At 34.7% G+C, this 20,637-nt stretch overlaps 1 protein-coding gene across 2 annotated transcripts; it reads left to right on the top strand.

Annotated features, from left to right (window-relative positions):
• The first annotated feature begins 1,218 nt into the window (after nucleotides 1–1,218).
• LOC145574423 (protein CHROMATIN REMODELING 20-like) lies at nucleotides 1,219–20,064 on the top strand. Of its 2 annotated transcripts, XM_081632207.1 has the most exons (26): nucleotides 1,219–1,505; nucleotides 2,156–2,379; nucleotides 2,464–2,526; nucleotides 2,626–2,721; nucleotides 2,809–2,901; nucleotides 3,572–3,762; nucleotides 3,852–4,098; nucleotides 4,659–4,772; nucleotides 5,230–5,310; nucleotides 5,762–6,199; nucleotides 6,995–7,275; nucleotides 8,533–8,623; nucleotides 8,755–8,967; nucleotides 9,976–10,095; nucleotides 10,293–10,459; nucleotides 13,436–13,580; nucleotides 14,546–14,695; nucleotides 14,774–14,829; nucleotides 14,905–15,205; nucleotides 15,650–15,767; nucleotides 17,164–17,204; nucleotides 17,560–17,786; nucleotides 18,212–18,415; nucleotides 18,504–18,582; nucleotides 18,665–18,921; nucleotides 19,356–20,064. In XM_081632207.1, the coding sequence occupies exons 2-26, from the start codon at nucleotides 2,179–2,181 to the stop codon at nucleotides 19,774–19,776; spliced, it is 4,395 nt and encodes a 1,464-aa protein (XP_081488333.1). In that variant the 5' UTR covers nucleotides 1,219–1,505; nucleotides 2,156–2,178; the 3' UTR covers nucleotides 19,777–20,064. The 2 variants fall into 2 exon arrangements, with proteins under 2 accessions (XP_081488333.1, XP_081488334.1); XM_081632208.1 differs by lacking the exons at nucleotides 1,219–1,505; nucleotides 2,156–2,379; nucleotides 2,464–2,526 and having other exon boundaries at nucleotides 2,624–2,721; nucleotides 2,813–2,901.
• Nucleotides 20,065–20,637: the final 573 nt, after the last annotated feature.

Below are 20,637 nucleotides of genomic sequence, written 5' to 3'. Positions count from 1 at the left end.
TAACCCGAGCGGGGAGGACCTGTGAGAGGTTTCGGTCCGTTATGACCCTTCTCCTTACCAACGTTAAAAAAAAAAACCGTAATCTTTGCGGCTACATATAAACATTAAATACACTCTTGAAAATTGTATAAAATTAGGAATTTATGACAAAACACATGCGTAAATCAGTGTGATTAGTGTGTTTTGGTCGTGATTTCCTAAATTCAAACAATTTTCTAAAGTACATTTATTGTTTATATGTAGCCCCTAAGGGCTAAATAAGCTAGTAAAAGGTAAGGAGTACAAGAAATTGTAACAAAATTGACCAGATTAATCTCGAGTCTAATTGAATTTGACCAACTTATTATTTTTTTTTTGCTAGATTAGATTTTTTTTTTTTGAAGAGCTCCAAGAGCTTAAATTAGATAAATAAATCAGCCAACATCAAGTTCGACAAGGGAAGCAACACCTTGCGGGAAGCTATCAACATACAAATGCTCAAAACCATCAGGTGGGAGTTGCCTAACCAAAAGGTGAGCAACGCAGTTTCTCACTCTCTTAACATGAAAACAAGCAAAGCTTTCAAAATCCATACTCATAGAGCGAATATCATCAACAACGAGGTCCACAGGTGCTTTGCCAGTCTTCTCTGATCCGATGAGGTTGGTCATAGTGAGGGCATCCGATTCCAGCTCCATTCTTCTATACCCAAGCTCACGAGCGATTTGCACACTCATTCTTGCTGCCATTGCTTTAAGAACTTTCACAGATGGTTTCCCCATAAATCGTTTTACTTTTGCAGCCATAATGACCCCTTGATCGTTCCTTAAAACCGCACCAATACTCGAAGAAGTTTAAGATAGCACAACAACATATGGGTTTACTCTAATCAGGTCAGCAGCAGGAGCCTTTCACACCGATTTGGACACAGCAGTAGGGGGGTAGACATTGACAGCCTTGACATAGCACTTATAGTCCTTTACTAAGCGAAGAAAACCCAACACACCAACTTCCCTACACTGCCACAGATTCTCAAACACCACAAAATTTCGGTATGACAGCCCAGATTTCTAGTTAACTCTTAGATTTACCGTCCACAAATTCAAATTTAAACCTAGATAACTTAGATAACTCTCAGATTAGATAACTTAAATAACTCTCAGACTCCTAGTCCACAAATTTAAATTTTAAATCTAATACTTTGTAAATCCATAATACAGTACATGAATACATGATCAATTTCAAGTCGAATTAATTTTACCCGATCTCTCAGGTAAAGCTACGCAAAACTGGATTTGAATTTAGGAAGACTGACTAATACGGAGTACAAGAAAGTGAGAAATTATCTCGAAAGTCGAAACCCAATAAAAAGTTCACTGATCACACGTCCTGACTACATAAAATTCGAATTTCCTCCATTTTCTTTGTCTTTCCACCTTCTTTTACACCTGTATTTTTCCCCCCAAAATCCTCCCTCTCTCTCCTCCTCCTTCTCAATTTTTCCTCTAAACCCTAACAATTTCAAAGTAAGTTATTCATCCAATTTAAATTGCAACAATGTCTACTGTATTATATTTGTGTTTGAATGTGGTATTATGCATATTTTAGCTGAATTGATGATCGAACTCTGATTATGCTTTACCAGTTTGAATCGAAACTTTGTTGTTGTTATTCAATTATTCATTGTTTTTTTTTTTTTTTTTTTACTTTTGTTCAATGTTTAATTATTTTGAATTTACTTACGTTAATTATTTTTTCATAGGGCAGCTCAAATGTTTTTCAAATTATACGTAAATACGTTACTGGATAAACCTAAGAATTATTATTAAATTGTGTGATGTTTTTAAGATTATGAGGAATTTGTTAGAAAATTATGGTGGTTTTGAACATTGCTCTATCATTGAATGTTGATGTGAATTATATTTGTTATGACTACTGTGTAAAATTTTGTGAATGTCGGAGCATATAAGTTTTAGGGAAATTGCTCTCTTCTTTCAATTATTTGTTGAAACTCGGAATTCGAAACCTTGTGTTATAATGGTCAATTTTGTATTGTAATTCATATCTTTGCTGAATGCCATTTATTATGTTCATTTTGACTTTCTTACATCTGTTCATTTAATGTCTTTGATAATATGGAGTAATAAAGTTTGCTTGGGGATGCTTAATTTCTCAGTTAATATTAAAGCATATGTACTAATGGAGGACAAACCTAATGGAATGGAAGATGATAATGAGAAAGTGGACGAGGATGTGGACAAGAAAGTGGACGAGGATGTAGATGAGAAAGTGGCCGAGGATGTAGATGAGGATGCCGGGGTTTATGAGGAATTTTCTTCGGAGGAATTCAGTGAGGAGGATGGTGAAGTGGCATTGGAAGGAAGTGTATCACAACCTGAGGTTACCCTAACTTCACTATAAAGATTTGATGAGATGCTGACTATATTTATTATCTCTCATTTTAGTATCGATGATCTTTTGCAGGGCCCTCTGACAGAAGCCGAGATACAAGATTTGGTTGATGAATTACTTGAAGTAGAGAGTAAGGTATCAATTGTATCAATAGTGCTAGTGTCCTCAGAGATTTGATTCAACTACTGGCCACCTTAACCACATTTCCTATGGCTTTGTGATTCCCATTTTTAGGCAGCAGAGGCACAAGAAGCGCTTGAAGAAGAGTCTTTGTTGAATGTTGAGAAGGATGTGAGAGAAGAGTTGGCTGTAAATCTAAAAGGCAATGATGTCAGTAACTTGCTGTTGTCTTAAAGGTTTTATTACCTATCTTTCACTCGTCAAATGTCTTCTTATGGTCCTTTTTTGATATGGTAGTTAGACAAGGCTGTGGCAGAGGAAATGGCAGCATTAAGAGAACAGTGGGAGGAAACGCTTGATGAGCTTGAGACAGAGAGTGCTCACTTACTGGTTTGCACCTATCTTCTTTGCAAGTAAACTAATAGTTTGCGCACATTTAAATTTTTTAAGCTTTAATTGTCTAAGTTATTAGTAGATGCTGTAGTTAATTTTGCATTAATCTTTTGCAAAATTATGGGATTTGATTTTTTGATGAATTTGTTGCTACATAAAAGATTTTGAATAACCATTGACTTACTGGATACTTGGCTACTTGCATAACCATATCTAACTTTTTATTTTTTATTTTTTTTATAATGATGTAGTATTTCATTGTAATACAATCAATGTAACGTAATTCACTTATACTCCCCATGAACCACGACCCAAATTGTGTTAAGGTCGTGTAACTCGTGTTATGGTCGTGTAACTCGTGTTACATGGTACACTTTTAGATTAATTTGTCAAAATAGGAAGCGAATTTTGCTCTTGTACCCACCCGTGTACCAAAGCGTACCACAACTTAGGTAGCACTAGGCAAAGAAAATTTTGTTTGCTAGTGACCTGTTTAATGTTATTATTATAGCTTTGTGTTAATAATTATTACCTTAAAAATATCGTTTCATGATGTCAATAATTAACAATAGGAAAACATGCTTTCCTCTCTATTCTGTAGATTTGAAATGATGCTGTTGCATTTTGTATTCACCAGACTGCTTTTCGTCATTGGTTTTTTCTATAGGAGCAACTGGATGGTGCTGATATTGATCTACCAAGCATCTATAAATGGATTGAGAGCAATGCTCCAAATGGTTGTCGTACTGAAGCTTGGAAGAAAAGGACTCATTGGGTTGGAACTGAGGTTGGCAGTGATGCTGTAGAATCCATTAAGGATGCTGAAAAGCATCTTCAAGCCCTTAGGCCCGTAAAGAGGTATATGCATGTCTATGTCTTGAATTCTTACATATCAAGGGTGACAATTTTTTTTGTTGGTAAGTAGCTGATCTATTAATGAATCTCAGTCGACATGGTAAAACTCTGGAGGAGGGTGCTAGTGGATTTCTTGCCAAAAAAATGTGTGCTAACAGTGTTGGTGAGAGTTCGACTGAAAACCCTGGAGTGGAATGGAGCTCTTTTAACAAATTATTCTCAGAAAAACCATCCAAGGAGGATACGGCCTTTGGTAGCGAGCAGTGGGCTTCAGTATACTTGGCAAGTACTCCTCAGCAAGCTGCAGCTATGGGGCTTACATTTCCTGGGGTGGATGAGGTATTTTTTTTTCTTCTATGAATCCCTCATTTCTTATCAACTATAGATTGCTCTACAACTTCAATTATTCAGAGTAATATATCTAATGGACTATTCCATCAATTCCTAATGTTTCAAATCACTTATCTTCCAATTTTCTTTTCTTTTCTCACCTATTCGCTATCTAGACTTGAATACCAGTTATTGAATGAATTTTCTTTCCTTAACTCAACATAAATAGGCCATCTATTAGAGCTCTAAGTTTTCGGTGACCTCTTTTTTGAGTTGCATTGTTGATGGCCTGATTGCAATAATTGACATCTCTTATGGAATATAAGGCGAGTATAATTTTATTTTTGACATGTATTGAACTGCTAGGCTCTCGAGGAGTGAAAATATGTTCATTAAAAAATTAAATGAAAAGGATTCATTGTATATTGGTTGGGGAAAGGGAAGATTAAATCCGTTTCCTTGGTAAACTTCTATGATTGATGGTTATTGGCTTGAAAAGAGCCTGTATTTCATCTGTATTTTTTATTGCTTGGCATTCTACCAGCTTCTGATATATCGGGCTCTGTTAGGTTGAGGAAATTGATGACATTGATGATGATCCAAATGATCCATTTGTTGCTGATGCTGTAGCAAATGAAAAGGAGCTGTATCTCTCAGAGGAGCAAAGGAAAAACTACAAAAAGGTTGGCTCAGCTTTTTATATTGCTGTATTTTGCAGCTGATTTAATTATTAGCGTACCATATGTCATATGATCTTACAGAGGAAGGTCCGTATCGTTCGCTTTGCTTAAGTTTTGCTGTGCTTAATTACTTAGACTAGTATGGTTATGAAATGTAAGAAGGATATTTTAATCTAATGATGTTTGTGCTTGTGAAAAAAAAAAAAAATGAAGTTATCATTAGTTCAAGTGTGCAAGCAGAGAAACCAAATTATATTTATTTTGTTTGAAATGATCACAATGGTTTTTACTTCAAGGATGTTTTAGGGGGATGACAAGGACTGAAAAGAATCAAGAAACGGCAAATTGAGTAGTGTAATAGTGTTAGTAAAATAAATACGAAGAATATTAAGCAAATGCTGTAATTTAGGGATATATGGTGTATTCTTTTTGATGTTATGGTATTAACTGTGGTTGGCAGATCAAAGAGGAAGATGATTTGAGTTATGATCAAAAGCTTCAGCTTCATTTGAAGCAAAGGAGAAACAGAAAAAGAAAACAGGTGAAGTTGGCTTGCTTCCTTTTTAGAAGTTTGAATACCAGTTTTGTGGTTTGTGTCTGTAAATTGTGTAGGAAAGCTTTTTTTTTTTTGAGGTAAATGTTTGTCTTACTTTTGAATTGTTGAGTAAACTGTGGCCTTTTCTGCTAGTCTACTTTTAGTGAGTAAATTGTAGATTATGCTGTTTGTGTTTTATTATGAATTTATTAGTATCCATATTCTTCTAAAAAAACTAATATCATGGTTCATCAGCTATTAGATTCTTTGATGTGACCTGTGATCTTAATATTTGATTGATAGCTCTTCTTGATGAGTATATTCTGGCAACCCTGGTATAGCTGCTTGCTTTCGTTCCAATAGTGGAGTTTCAAACTTAACCTGCATTTGAGAGCCTGTAGTGCTTGTCTAATACTGTTTTGTCCAGCTGATTTTATTTTTTAATTTCTTTTTATAGAACTCCAGCCTTGCTGAAGGCTTTTTGAGTGATAATGAGGTGGTCATCTGCCAAGATCGGAAAGTTGCAAAGCTCGATAATTGTGGACTTTCGGCTGATGCTGTAGAGGAAGAAAAAACTTCTAACAGTGATTCTTCTGAGCTTTCAATGGCTAAGTCAGTCGAACCTTCTTGTGGCTCCAAGCGTTCATGTGACGATGAGGCTCTGGATCATGAAGCTAAGAGAAGTCGGACTGGTGTTCTGGAGAGTGATAATGAAGCTCAATTTATTGGTTGCCGTGAGGCATTAGAAGATCCCGTTGCTCAAGAAATTGCTGATGAGTTTGGAAAAGTTTGCTGCACTGCCTGTGGTAATGTTACAAAGGAGATCCATGAACATCCTCTTCTGAAAGTAATTGTCTGTGGGATTTGCAAATCTGTCATTGAAGCAAAAACGAAGGTAGGTCCTAGATCTAAATTGCTTTCTTTTTCTTCGTCTTCTTTATTTTTTTTATTCTTTATTCGTATGGGAATTCAAGCTGGGCCAGTTGAGTATTTTTTAAAGTTTATTTCATGTATGTGGCCTTATATACAGGTTCATGTGTCCACAGTCCATTATAAAAACTTTTCTCAGAACCTTTTTTTTGTATTAATGGCTTTTTATAGACTTTAGATGATAGGTGTTCCTGCTGTCTAGGCAAGAGTCAAGAGTCAAAGGTGTGCCTAGGTAAAGTGAGGTGCACATCTTCATAATTAAAATTATAGTCATTCATTCATTCAATTATAAAAAGTTACATTCAAAATTGTTGCATACTCTGTATGTGACTAAGTACTATTGAACTTGTGCACTAACACACCATGACATCATATTGTACAAAAACTGCAATAAGATTCATTGTTTAATCTTATGAGAGAGGTAACATTGCTTAACTTAGAACCCAGGGGCTTGTTTGAGGCATCTTTAAGCTTTAGGCCACCTCATCTGGGCCATTGTAGAGCCATGTGGGCAAGCTGCCTGGCCTGTCTCTGCTCCTTAAGCGTGCAGTGTGTACTTTTATGCGTTGTTCTAAATCTAAGGAGAAATGCCTGTCTATTCTTTTGCTTTCCTAATGAATTTAGTCTTAAAACTTAATCACTGCCCTTTACAGTTTTTTATTCTCTTAATTCCTCAGATATGTTTAGCCCTTTTTTCTTTTTGGTGGATGAAGGATATGGGAGGCTCTTTCTAATGCTTGATAGCTTTTTATATTGGTAGGATCTCCAGTGCTCGGAGCGCTATTGTGTATGGTGTGGAAGAAGTAATGACTTACTGAGCTGTACATCATGTAAACTTTTATTTTGTTTATCATGTATAAAGAGGAATGTCAGAGTAGAATGCTTTCCAGAAGGTACATGGAAATGCTGTTCCTGTTCTCCAGAGCTACTGCAGCAATTAACTTTGGAACTTGAGAAAGCTGTTGGGTCAAAAGAATCAACAGGTTCTAGTTCTGATAGTGATACAGATAATTCAGATGATGAGATTGATGACTCTATCAGGTATTCAGAGCTGTTAGTGAGTTTTTGAACATATTTTGACAACCGGAAATTTACGTAATTTCATTGGTTCGTTTAATTAACCTCTGTTCTCCGTAGCTTATTTAAATAAGTTTTAGCAAATAATTTTTTTTTTTTAAAAAAAAAAAATAGTAAGTTTTAAATTAAAAAAATTAATTCAGCAAAAATGAGTTAAAGTCAGTACAAAAAATGAGCTGCAAAATTAAGTTATTTTCAGTAAATAAAGGCGAGGACAACAGTGCCTTAATCTTCTTGTTGAATGCAAAATGAGTCTTTGTACTAGTTAATCATCTGTCCCAGCAGCTACCAAAATTTTAGTCTCAGCATATCAAAATAGTTTATTTTTTGTGAAGCTTAATAAACTTTTTAGGTTTTGAAACTTACTAAAGAATGTCTAATGTTGTGTACACATGGGTTCACGTCTTGGTTAATATGGGAGGGAATTAATGAGTACATGCATATCAGGTTTAGGTGTTTTGAACTATCGGTACATCATTTTTAAGGTGCATCGCATACTTTTTGTTAAGTTGGCAATACAAAATTCCAAATCAAGTAAAAAAGATTGTATGTCTATTTTGCAAAAAATTCTAGTTATGATTTATGTAGTTTAAAAAAATATGCACTTTGAGGTTTAAGCAGAGGAATATTCTTCTTGTACTGCTGGGACACTATAGTGGCTTTGGTGCTGCAGAAGCAACATCTTGCAGGTGTTAATGTGTTGCGGCTATCACAATGAATTGACGATTCGAAAAAGATCCACTTAATGATCGTGGTTCAAGAGTTTTGATAAGAATTTCGCAGAATATAATAAATATGCTTTTACAACCTTATCATATTATAGTATTTAGAATGTAATCACTTAAATTTTATAGTGATCATCATATGACTATAATTTATCTTATACGTGGATCCAACTGTATAATTATGCTTCAGGGTTTTAACAATGGATTATAATGGCTAATATGGTATTTTAGCGGATGTTGTGGACTAGTAATAATTATAAAACTCATAAAGAGTAACGAAATGTCAAGTTCATATGCTGCTGCAGAACAACCCTTCTGTAATGGAAGTATGGAACAATGCTATTTCAGAACAACCCTTGTGTCAAGTTCTATGGTGTTTCAGCATTTTTGTTTTCTATTCTAATAAATTTTTTACTTGGCAATCTCAATGCTGTTTTTGTTAATTGTTATTTTTAATGTTGTCTTTAATAAAGTTTTATACTTTTATACCACTCAGCAAAAACAAGTCTGGGAAAAAGAAAATTCGAAGGATTTTGGATGATACTGAGCTAGGAGAGGAGACAAAGAGAAAAATTGCTATGGAAAAGGTACTATTGGCATTGAATATGCACTTTGCATTCTATGTATAATTACTCGTATATGTTGAATAGATAAAAATCAGATTGTGGGAACTTAATTTGGTGCTACATTCTTTTTTATATGTGCCGGATGAATACAGGAACGTCAAGAACGGCTCAAGTCTCTCAAAGCACAGTTCTCAGCCATGCCCATGATGATGAATACTTCTACCTGTAATGATTTACCTGAAGGTGCTAGCTCTGAAGTTCTTGGTGATCCCTCAACTGGTTATATAGTGAATGTTGTGAGGGAGGAAGGTGAGGGTGCTGTCAGGATTCCTCCAAGCATTTCTACCAAGTTAAAAACTCACCAGGTATATACTTTATGTATAGCTGTTTTTTTTTAAATTTTTTTTTTTTTTTTAAAATTATTGCCAAATTTTTATATTCCTAGTTGCTATTTTTTTGTCAGTCCTGCTCATATAACTCCATTTTTGATATACCTAGTGCTGCATTAAAAAGAACCTTTGATAAGTGTTGCTATGAAGGTTAAATAAAAAATTGTAGGGAGTACCCATAGGGTTTGGTAGATACTGTCATTTGGTATCTCCACTTTGTATTGAAATGCATACAAGGTTGTTTAATGTATTTTTTGGGCCGCTATCATCACAGAAGTGGAGGTTTGTCCCTTTGTGTTGTGCCTTGGAGGAACGCTTGTCTTGAGGTTTGTGCCTTTGTGTTGTGTCATGGAGAAATATTTCTAATTCCTATCACACTGTATCACCTAAAACTTTATGCACTGATGAGTGTTTAAACTAATGTTGGATGGAGGGAGGCTCCTATAAAAGCGTCCAGGTTCAGTGTCTGAGACAGGTGTTGTTCCAATATGGGGAATAAGACCACTTGTCTGTAGAGGCTTTCTAGGTTCTCTTTTACATCCAAACTTGAGAGTAGAGAAAACAAAGGGCAGATGCCCCAAACTTGGGATTTATCAGTTGAGTTTTCCTTCATCAAATTAGTTTTTGGGTTGTAAGAAAATTGAGTTATCTAATTTGAGGTACTTCTCGATTCTGATTAGGCTTACAGTTCGGTCGATTTTGCAAGTTATAGTGTTAAGTGATGTGAGGGCTAGGGAGCTTAATTTGAGCTTGTCTGTATTAAAGCTTTAAAAATTTAGATTGCATTTCTTTGTAACTTCTCTCCTTCCTACTTATCTACATGGTTATTTTTTCGAAGAATTGCGCTCATTGATCTCTGTTAGCTTGTCCTTTTCCATGTCACTGCTTATAGCATTGAAAGCTAGTCACAGTGTTGCCATTCTGAAACTTAGTTTTTCAATTGCATTATGCTTCTGTAGCATTAATATAAAGCTATTGTTGCAGGTTGCAGGGATTCGTTTTATGTGGGAAAACATAATTCAGTCTATCAGAAATGTGAAAGCTGGGGATAAAGGTCTTGGTTGCATCTTAGCTCATACCATGGGTCTTGGTAAAACGTTCCAGGTAGATTCCTTTTCTCAATTTTACTTCAATTCTTGAGGTGTTCTAGCTTGTAGTTTATTCATCACTTTTTCTTGGGCATTTATTCCTTTTCAAGTGCCTCAATGTTGGTTAGTCAATGCCCAATTTAGTGAGTAATTGGCATAACCTGTCTCCATGCTGTTTTGGTCGCTTATTCTTTGACTTTCCTGTTCTCTCAGGTTATAGCCTTCTTATACACTGCTATGCGAAGTGTTGATTTAGGTCTAAAAACAGCATTGGTTGTCACACCAGTGAATGTGCTGCACAATTGGCGGCAGGAGTTTAAAAAGTGGGAGCCTGAAGAATTCAAGCCTCTTCGTGTTTACATGCTGGAAGATAAATCAAGGTTTTTCATTTACTAACTTTCAGTTGCAGTTGGAGTGTTATTTATATTTTTAATCTGCTGTTTATTTTTTGCTAGCTGGAAGGTAATCTTAATTTCACCCAAAATGAGTAGTTTTTGATTGTGCACCTTCAATAATTTAAGTCAGTAATACTCCCTTTATTCTTATCAAAAAAAAAAAAAAAGGTACTCCCTTTGTATCAATTCACTTGCACCATTTCCCGTTTTGGAATTTCCCAAATTACTTGCTCCATTGTCTTTATCGATAATTTCATCTTTTAAGTTGGATACCAAACTAACCCACCTACTTTCCTTACTACTTTTTCCTCTTTATAAAGCTTTATTAATAACCAATACGCAAGTAAATTGAAAACTTTCTTATTTTTTTAATTTTTTGTTTCTAACATTGTAACTTAATTTTGTAGCTAACAAGAATGTTTCATCATCAATTTTTTTTAGACTTTTATGGGAATAGACTTGTGATATTATAGAGATGCTGATACGAAGTGAATCACTTGAACATGTTATCAGCTATGGATTTCATGCATTCCTTTGACAATAAGTGGGGGATCATAAAGATTGTCATGATTTCTTGGATATATGGAGCTAAAAATGAGATTAAGAAAGTGGTTTGGCAAATGCTAGTTGCGATTGATAAAAGCAAATAGAGGAAGAGGATCCATGTAGATGACCATAGGATTCTTGGTTCGTTTTGTAGCAGCCCAAAATTTGTGCCTTTATAAATAAATAAAAACTCACCTTTAGTTAAGAAAACCACTCTTAACTAGGTGTTTATTTTCTTGAGGTAGTTGAGAGTAAGTGATTAATTTCCTTTGTGTGGATAAATTTCCACATTTGGAATTGGAAAGGTACACAAAAGAATGTGTGGATACCTCTTTGAGTGTTACTATTGTAATAGTATTGATTTAGGTGTTCACTTTCGATGGCCACACTTTGATGATGGGCATAAGCTCAATCATTCTCTTTGTATTCCCTACTGATATTTTTGTACAAAATGGGAGAAGGGATAGCGTTTTTTCTTGCTGTACTTATTATTGATTTGCAGTACTTGCATTTGGTGACATTTCTCCTATAAATCCTTTCCTTTGATCCCCACCATCATGACTTTTTTAAATTTTGTCCTTGATTTGCTTGTACTCATTTATGAGTTTCAAGCCACTTATGGCTTTTTTTTTTTTTTTTTTTTTTTAATTAGAGGAAAGCCACTGATGGTTATTAGTTCTTAATTCTTTTTAATTTAATTTCCTAAACTAAATTTTTAGAAGATATCCTTAGGCTATGATTATTAATTTTTCTGATATAATCCTGCATGAGATACATAGAAGATATCCTAGCTTATGGTTATTGTCTATTTTGTGGCATCAAAAACTATTATGTTAATCAACTTTTCAAAGGTTTCGATTGGACACACTGGCGAGGCAAAAACACATTCTTGTGCGCACTCCTACGGTCCTACCAATGTTGGAAGATTTTAAGAGAAAGTATAGTGACATAACGACTAATAAGTAAGCTAGGCTCACGGTAAAGAATGATTCTCTAATCTCAAACACCTTCGAGAAAATGAATGTTGCTGTAATGAAGGGTGGTTTTCTAAATCAAAGAGTGGTTCACTTATTTTTGAAAAGGTTGGAAGTTCAAGGGTTTTACACATGTAACCAACCCCATCCATATGGATATAAGGGATTTGGTTATGTTGCTGTTTAAAGTACATATAATTGTAGAATTAGGAATTCATTACAATAGCAGAATGAAATCATAATAAATCAGCCAAGAAGAAATTTTAAATGCTTGTTCTGTCTTGAAAAGTTGTTAGGTTTTCTCAGTGGCTTACGGTTAAGGGATACGACATAATTTTACTTAGAGACAACATGATTCACTAAGATATCTTTTGTAGAAGTTTGTCCATTCCTTCAACCTTTCTGTTACAGCCAATATTGTACAGTTTACTGTTCTTTTTTGGAAGGAGGGACTTATAGTAAGCAAATGTATCAAAAACATTACTATACTTCATAGGTTGAGAAACTACAATGTCTTTAATTAAATAGTGGTGCTACATCATTTGCTTTGTTTAAAAGGTGAAGAAAAAGATGTATTGCATCTATCTTTATTTATGTATATTCTATCTTAGGCCCTGTTTACTTCACCTTAAAAAAAATATTCTGTATAAATAATTTCATTTCAGTTAATTAGTAAAAATAATTTCAGTTCAGCAAAAATGATTTCATTTGAGTATAAATAATTTCATTTCAGTAAAAATAAGTTCGATTCAGTAAAAACAATTTCAGTTCAGTTAAAATAATTTAAGTTTAGCAAAAATAATTTCAGTTTAGCAAAAATAAGGTGAAGTGAACAGGGCCTTAGTCAATTGAATTTCAAATGGAGGTTCTAATTCAACAATATTATCTGTGTTCATTTGGGTAACATAGTGCACTCTTTCCCTTCTCTCCAAGCTCTTGGTGGGTGCCTACCTCATTTGATTTAATGATGGTATCGTAGCACCATATGGTGAGGGTAACTAGAAAGTTATGGATGAAATACTTATGCCATTCTATCTTGAAACTTCGGCTAAAATTTATGTTGAATAAAAAGCTGTGCTGTTTAGTAGTCTCGGCACAAAACCTGCTGGAAAGTGGAAGTGAGCTCATTTTTATGAACTTGTGTTTAGTTTGCTTTTATGAAATGTTTCTGGGCTGCATCAAAGTTCGACGGCTCTAAAGCTTTAGTTTAAAAGCATGACTGGAACAAGTCATAACCCCCAATACCCGCTTCTCTATAGCAAAAGGGGGAAAAAAAAGAACTGTGGTTGAATAAAGTTATGCTGATTAACTAGTGGGAGTATGGGACACACTGCATTGTTCTTACTGCTTAAGAGATAATAACTGACCTTGGTTCAATATTGATTATTTTATACTCACTATGTCTTTTAATTATACAAGTTCTGATATGTGCAATGGTCAGGGAGCAACAAAGAGCTGAGTTACTAATGAAGTGGAGAAGAAAAGGTGGGGTATTCTTGATTGGCTATTCGTCATTTAGAAACTTATCCCTTGGAAAGAACATGAAAGATCGTCAGTCAGCCAAAGAAATATGCCACGCACTTCAGGTCAGCTGCCCCTTTTTCATTATCTCTTTGTGCAATTAGTGTTTTTTTTTTTTTTTTTTTTTTTTTTTCTCTCTCTAGTATAAAAATTTGATATTTACGCCAACATCATAATATCATATGATGTGACATTTTTTTTCAACTAATAAGAGTATGCTCGTTATTGTTAAATTTAATCAGGTTTTAAACCTTTGGTGTCATCATTTGTGGCTCTATTAAGGCTAGGTATTCTTTGTAAGGGGTACAACAAAACAATGCAATCTAATTTTAAGGCGAATTACTCATGCTTTACCTTATTTACATGGTAGTTGGTTGACAAAATAATTTGTCTCTCCTTAACATCATGCACTAATCAGTTATTATGAATTTATGGTTTTTTTTTTTTTTTTTTTTTTTTTTTTTTTTTTTTTTTTTTTTGCGTTAATTTTATTTTAATGTTTTGAGTTCTACATAAACATCGCTCCTAGTTTTGTTATATCCTCTCGTTTGAAAATTTTCAATCATCTTTCTATTGATGCTGTTATGTATTGGTTACTTTCCTGTTTTTCCCTTAATTATCCGACTGATTAAATACTTGCTAGTTATGGAAATGTAGTTAGAACATGTAGAAACTCATATAGGCTGTGACAATTTTCTCTTTCTGTCATGCAATATTAATTTGGGCTACTTGTTGCGATATTTACATCAACCATTATGTCAAAACATGAAATTGAAAATTATTGGCAGGTATATAACATGTAAGCCCTTTATCCTTAACATATGGTCTGATCTGATTTGGAGTGTCCTGATGCCTTCATAGATTTGTTATGACCCTGTGCTTCCTGGTATAGTCTCTGATAGTGACAATTAGCCGAAGCAATTATGGACAGTTGGAGACTGGTTATCTGCCATTTATTGCATCACATTAATATATTTTTCTCATGACTTCTCTTTGTCACTGTAACTCACCTTTCCTTTGTCCATTTCAGGTAGGGCCTGACATACTTGTTTGCGATGAAGCTCATATCATCAAGAACACCAAGGCCGAAATCACTCAAGCTTTAAAGCTAGTTAAATGCCAGAGAAGGATTGCTTTGACAGGGTCCCCTCTTCAGAATAATCTTATGGAATATTACTGTGTCAGTGTTCTAGCTTGTACTAATATTCTGTCTGGATGCCTTAGTATCTTTGAAGTAATGGTATATATCTTGTAACAGATGGTTGATTTTGTGAGAGAAGGATTTCTTGGAAGCATGCATGAATTTCGCAATCGGTGGGTCTCTGCTGTTCTTGTTTGTTCTTTTTAAATGTTTTTTCATGGTTCTTGTGACTTACATTGCCTATACAGGTTTCAGAATCCTATAGAGTATGGTCAACATGCAAATTCTACTGCTGAAGATGTGAGAATCATGAATCAGAGGTCACACATACTATATGAACAACTAAAAGGGTTTGTCCAAAGAATGGACATGAGTGTGGTGAAAAAGGACTTGCCTCCTAAGACTGTGTTTGTTGTAGCTGTGAAGGCTTCTTCACTGCAGAAAAAATTATACAAAAGGTTTCTTGATGTTCATGGATTAACTGGTAACAAGGCTTCTTCTGAAGGAATAAGGAAGAATTTTTTTGCTGCTTACCAAACCTTAGCCCAGGTACACTATTACTTTTTCAACAAAATAAAACAGCCAACTATTGAGTAAAGGTGTTACTACTATATGATTCCTCATTGTTGGACAAAGAAGAGGACTGAAAAATGTTTCTCAGAGGAGGCAACATGGACAGCTAACATTTAAAATTTTAGAATTTAGCCACTTTTCCTGCTGAATAATTTTTTCTCCAATTTGCAATTTGCATTAATATAAGAATGTTTATAAGTGGTGTACATAAGAGTGTTGTTAGTGTTCTTTGCTCCCGCTCCCCTTAAGAGAAAGATTAATTGCTGTCCTGAAATAATGTGCAAGTGCTGAATGTTTTCAAAACGTGACCAACTTGAAGGTATTATATAACTGTGGAATATTTTACTTGTGCTAGTGGGCTGGAATATTTATCTTTATGCTTGTTCTCTTAAATTCTCATAACTGCCTTAAAATTGATAGATATGCAATCATCCCTGTATTCTGCAAATGATGAAAGACAGAAGGTATGCAAAACGAGAAGACAATCCAGATGATAGCTCTAGTGATGAAAATATGGATGCCAATTTGGTGATTGGAGGTACTTATCCGAGACTTTAATTTTTAAAACATTGTCTCATATATGGTGACCTTCCTTTTAACTCTCAACTGTCTAGCCATTTCTGCAAAGATATGGTCATAATATGTGTTGGTGATGCCCTCTCAACTTTGGATTTAAATAGCTGAATAGCAAACATAGTTGTGTTGTGTATTGCACATGGTTGTTTATACTTTATAGTTCCTTGTTGGATTGTGAATCGTCTTTAAAAAGTTTTTTTATCCTTATCAAAGTGTACTCGTCAGTCGTCACCTGTTAGGCTGTTAATAGCAGAGATTTTCCCTTGACTAGCTTGCAGAAATATGTTATTCATTTCTCATTCAATGTTTCACAAAAGGTGAACAATTAATTTTATGGGGATTGTCTCCATCTAAATAAATCTAGCTGGTGGATGAGATTGCAGAAGATGATATCTACACTTGCCCAGATTAATAGGACATTAGAAATGTTTATAGCAGGCAATTTGGGAAGGGTCAGTGCAGTTGTCATGCGCCAAATTATAATTAGAGATGTTAGATTCTCATGTTTATTAGATGCATGTATTATTTATCAAAACTCTGGACTTTTAAATCTTACCAAGAAGCAAGTAAAGGTGTAAAGCATTGTCTTTGTTAGCAAGCTATGGCCAATATACTGCTCATAGATTTATGTATCGAAGCTGATTATATTAGATTCTTGCATTGTGGAGGTGTTCCTTTAGCAAAGAACTGCAAGCTGAACGCACTGTTTCCTTTATGGGTGAAGCACTTTGGTTTATTTATTGGTTTTGCTATAAACAGCCAAAATTGCGACATTTCCTTAATAGAAGCTCCATTATTGGCAATGTGTTATCTCTATCCCTCTCTTCATCACGTGCTTTGTCTTTCTATCTCTCTCTATTTCTCTTCTATTCCTTAATATCTGTGACACCAAGTATGTATCGGTAATCGGTATACAGAGAACGGGGGAAGTAATTGTTTGTGAATTTATGACAATTTCTCACTTTTGATTAAAAAAAAAAAATCACTGTTATTATAGAAAATTAATCATAGTTATACTCTGTGATTAGACTCATCTGTTTACAATATGATTTAATCGAGCCTGCTTCCATAAATATATATACAGAGAGTAATTGGATTTGGTAAGCATGTCAAAGAATAATCAATTGACAACATTCTGCCAAATTTAGCATGGGCCACTTTTAAATTTATTGCTTCTCTGGAAACCCTATTGCATCACATGTAATCTCTGGCCAGTTATGTTATCAGACTTCATATTTTCATATCCATTCCTATGCTCGTTAGTAGATATAAATATGTAGGCTGAATCATTTTATAATTCTTTTGACTTTTTGCTGACATTTTTTCCCTTTATCTGGTATACTTGAACTTCTTGACAGAAAAAGCAAAGACAAAAGCTGATAAAGGCTTCCTTCATGAGGTAAGTATTGGTTCTGTATGGTGATGGGAAGGGAATGGGAAAGAAAAGACAAAGGATTACAGAAAGGAAAGGGTTGGTCTTTCTGTTTTTTGTTTTACTTAGAGTCACAGAGGAATTTTTTGCTTGGCTAATTAACAAATGATGACACTTTTTTTTTGTGTCCAAATTCCACCAAGGTGTCTAGGAAGTAAAAATGTTATTTTTTTCTTTCCTCCAGAAAATAATACGAAGTGTAACTTAAGGTGAATAAACAATGGATTAATAAGCCAAAGAACACGTTCGTTTGAGAAAGAGAGGGGGGGGTCCACTTAATTTTATTTAGATATCTATTTTAAGGCTTTTTCTTTCTTTGCAGGGTTGGTGGAACAATATTCTTAATCAGTATAATTACCAAGAGATTGACTATAGTGGCAAAATGGTTTTGTTGCTGGATATTCTGACCGTGTGCACCGAAATTGGTGATAAAGCATTAGTTTTTAGCCAGAGTATAGCAACTCTGGATCTGATCGAATCCTATTTATCAAAATTGCCCCGGCTGGGTAAGAAGGGGAAACATTGGAAACGAGGAAAGGACTGGTATAGGTGTGTATCTACTAAAAGAATTTTCCCTAATTTTGTATAGCTGATTTTATGTTACAATTCCAACTAATTATGTTTAAAAATGAGTTAATTGCTTATGGCTCAGCATTTCTTTGGAATAGTTCACTGTTGCACTTCATTTTCCATTCAGGAAATGTTCTGCTAAAATCTCAGACCCTATGTTGTGGGTAGTGAGTGATGCTTTTGAAAGTGTTTGGCTGATGTTTTTATGTGTAATTTATATCTATCTGACCTGTAAGATGGCCCTTACGGAATCATGCCAAACTTGTCCCTTCTGCCCAAAAGAGCATGCTTTCCAATGACTATCTGGATCTGATCGAATGACTATCTGATGTTTCTTGTGTCTGTCTTAGTTGCCAAGTTGAGTTAGCATTTCAGTGGTATTTCTGATGTCCTGTATGCGCCAGGATTGATGGGAAGACAGAAGGTTCTGAAAGACAGAAGCTTGTTGATGCATTTAACAATCCTCAGAATGGAAGAGTGAAATGTACTCTTATATCAACAAGGGCTGGAGCTTTGGGGATCAATCTTTTTGCTGCCAATCGCGTAATCATTATCGATGGTTCCTGGAATCCAACACATGATCTCCAGGCTATATACCGTGCATGGAGGTGATGTTATTTTTATTGCTGCTTCTGACTGATTAATTTTTCTGAAGACTCCTTATCTTATGCTCCGCTCTCCTCCAAACACTCGCAGATATGGCCAGAAAAAGCCTGTATATGCTTATCGGTTGGTGGCACATGGGACTTTGGAAGAAAAGATCTACAAACGCCAGGTATTACTTAAAGATTTTAGCTTCAAGAGATTTCTTGCCTCTCTTTTATGAGTTAGTCTCCTAAAGAGTGCAAGTTTTGCAGGTGAAAAAGGAGGGTCTTGCTGCAAGGGTGGTTGATAGACAACAAGTCTTGAGGAGCATGTCTAAAGAAGAGATTTCAGATCTCTTTGACTTTGGTGATGATGAGAACCTTGATGTGCTACCTGATTTGGAAGTGAATAATGAGCGTATGAACTACAGAAAGGCTGAGGATTCGTTGAAACTGAATTCATCTGCATGTCCCAGTAGCTGCTCTTCTGATAAGCTAATGGAAAAGCTACTTGATCGGCATCGTCTAAGGTATTCCTCAACACAACTATTTTTCTTATATATAAGGGAATTTAGTTTTTTTTTTTTTTTTTTTTTTTTTTTTAAATAACTTTTGTGATTTATAATTATGATACTACATAGTCATGCGAGATCTTGTTTGAATTGTATCAAACTATCAACGCATATTTCCATAATATCAAATTTTTATATTTTTTACTTATTGATAATTAAAGATATTAATCTTTGAAATTTTGTGTTGGCAAACGAGTCAAAGAAACGTGTCAACTAAAAAAGAACGGAACTTAGTTCATAACCACTTAAAGTCTACAACAGTCTACACTGTCTAGATCTGATTAGCTCTCTCCTTGTGCATCATGTATGGATTGAATTCATCTCCAGCTGTCTGGTTCTACCCTCTCCTATTTGTTAAATCTATTACATGCTAATTCGCTTTCTTTGTTCAGATGGATAATGAATTTCCATGAGCATGAGACGCTGCTGCAGGAAAATGAAGAGGAAAAGCTTACAAAAGAAGAACAAGATTTAGCGTGGGAAGTATTCAGAAGAAGCATGGAGTGGCAGGGAGTGCAAAGAGCTCCAGTTGACATCGAGTGGCAGGAAGTGAGCAGAGTTCCAGCTGATGTGTCAACATTTGAGCAAAATCAGAGCACCCTCATTACATCATGTAGTTCACAGAAGAAAACCTACGATTCCAACCCTTTGGCTAATATTCCTACAAAGTACAGTATGCAGGTACGGAAATGCACCAATATTTCCCATTTGTATACTCTGAGGTTCCAAGGAACAAAAGTGGGTTGCAGTACTGTTTGTGGGGAATGTGGCCAGCATATAAGTTGGGAAAAAGTCAATAGGGATAGCAAGTGAAAAGGTTAGTGGTCAAGGATCTCGTTAGGGCGATAGCCCATTTTGCATATAGCTTGATCCTTGTTAGTACTTTTAATTTTTTTGTATAGTATCTTGCTAACTATGCCCCTATAGATGCCATGATGATTCTTTCCATATACTACACTTTTGACATTGGTAGGCAGCCGTAGGCCTCTAACCCCTGATCCTGCTCCGAATTAGGATCAAATAGTTACAACTTACAATGTACAGCAAACAGCCAATTTTTGGGATCAAATATTCATGATATAAAATCGTCATTTTGTTCAAGCTTGAAATTTGTGATTTGTTTTTTGAATTTCAGTTCATTCTATGTCATTAGTGGGGTATGGTGATGAAAATTGTTATATACTACGTATGTGGTAAACAGCCATTTATAAGTATAAGATAAATATTATCATATTATGAGACAGTTTCTTCTAGGAATTGTTATGCACACGAGTCAGTGCCAACTCTGTAAGCACTAGATTATTTTCTAAAGTTCTATAATGCTTCATGCCTTGAAATAATAATCGTCAAACATGTGAATTGTGATGCATCTAAGAACATTTGTTTCGGGGCAATTGTGCATATATTTTTGGCCTGTAACGTGCACTTTTTTCATTGTTCTACCTCTTTCTACTTATCACACAAGGTTTTTTTATTTATTTATTTATTTATTTTTTTAATTTTTATTATTTATTTATTTATAATACACCGTATCTTTATGTTGTGTTTTTATGAGAACAGATACGTAGTATGTTGTGTTTATATGAGAACAAATATGTTTGAATTTAGTGATTAGTATTCTTGTACGAGTTAAATCTGTTTGATTAACCTTACTACTATTAATTTAAGTTCAGA

This window comes from Chenopodium album, chromosome 13 (assembly GCF_948465745.1).
Source record: "Chenopodium album chromosome 13, dcCheAlbu1.1, whole genome shotgun sequence".
Taxonomy (NCBI): domain Eukaryota; kingdom Viridiplantae; phylum Streptophyta; class Magnoliopsida; order Caryophyllales; family Amaranthaceae; genus Chenopodium; species Chenopodium album.
This window is presented reverse-complemented; position numbering and strand designations above follow the sequence as displayed.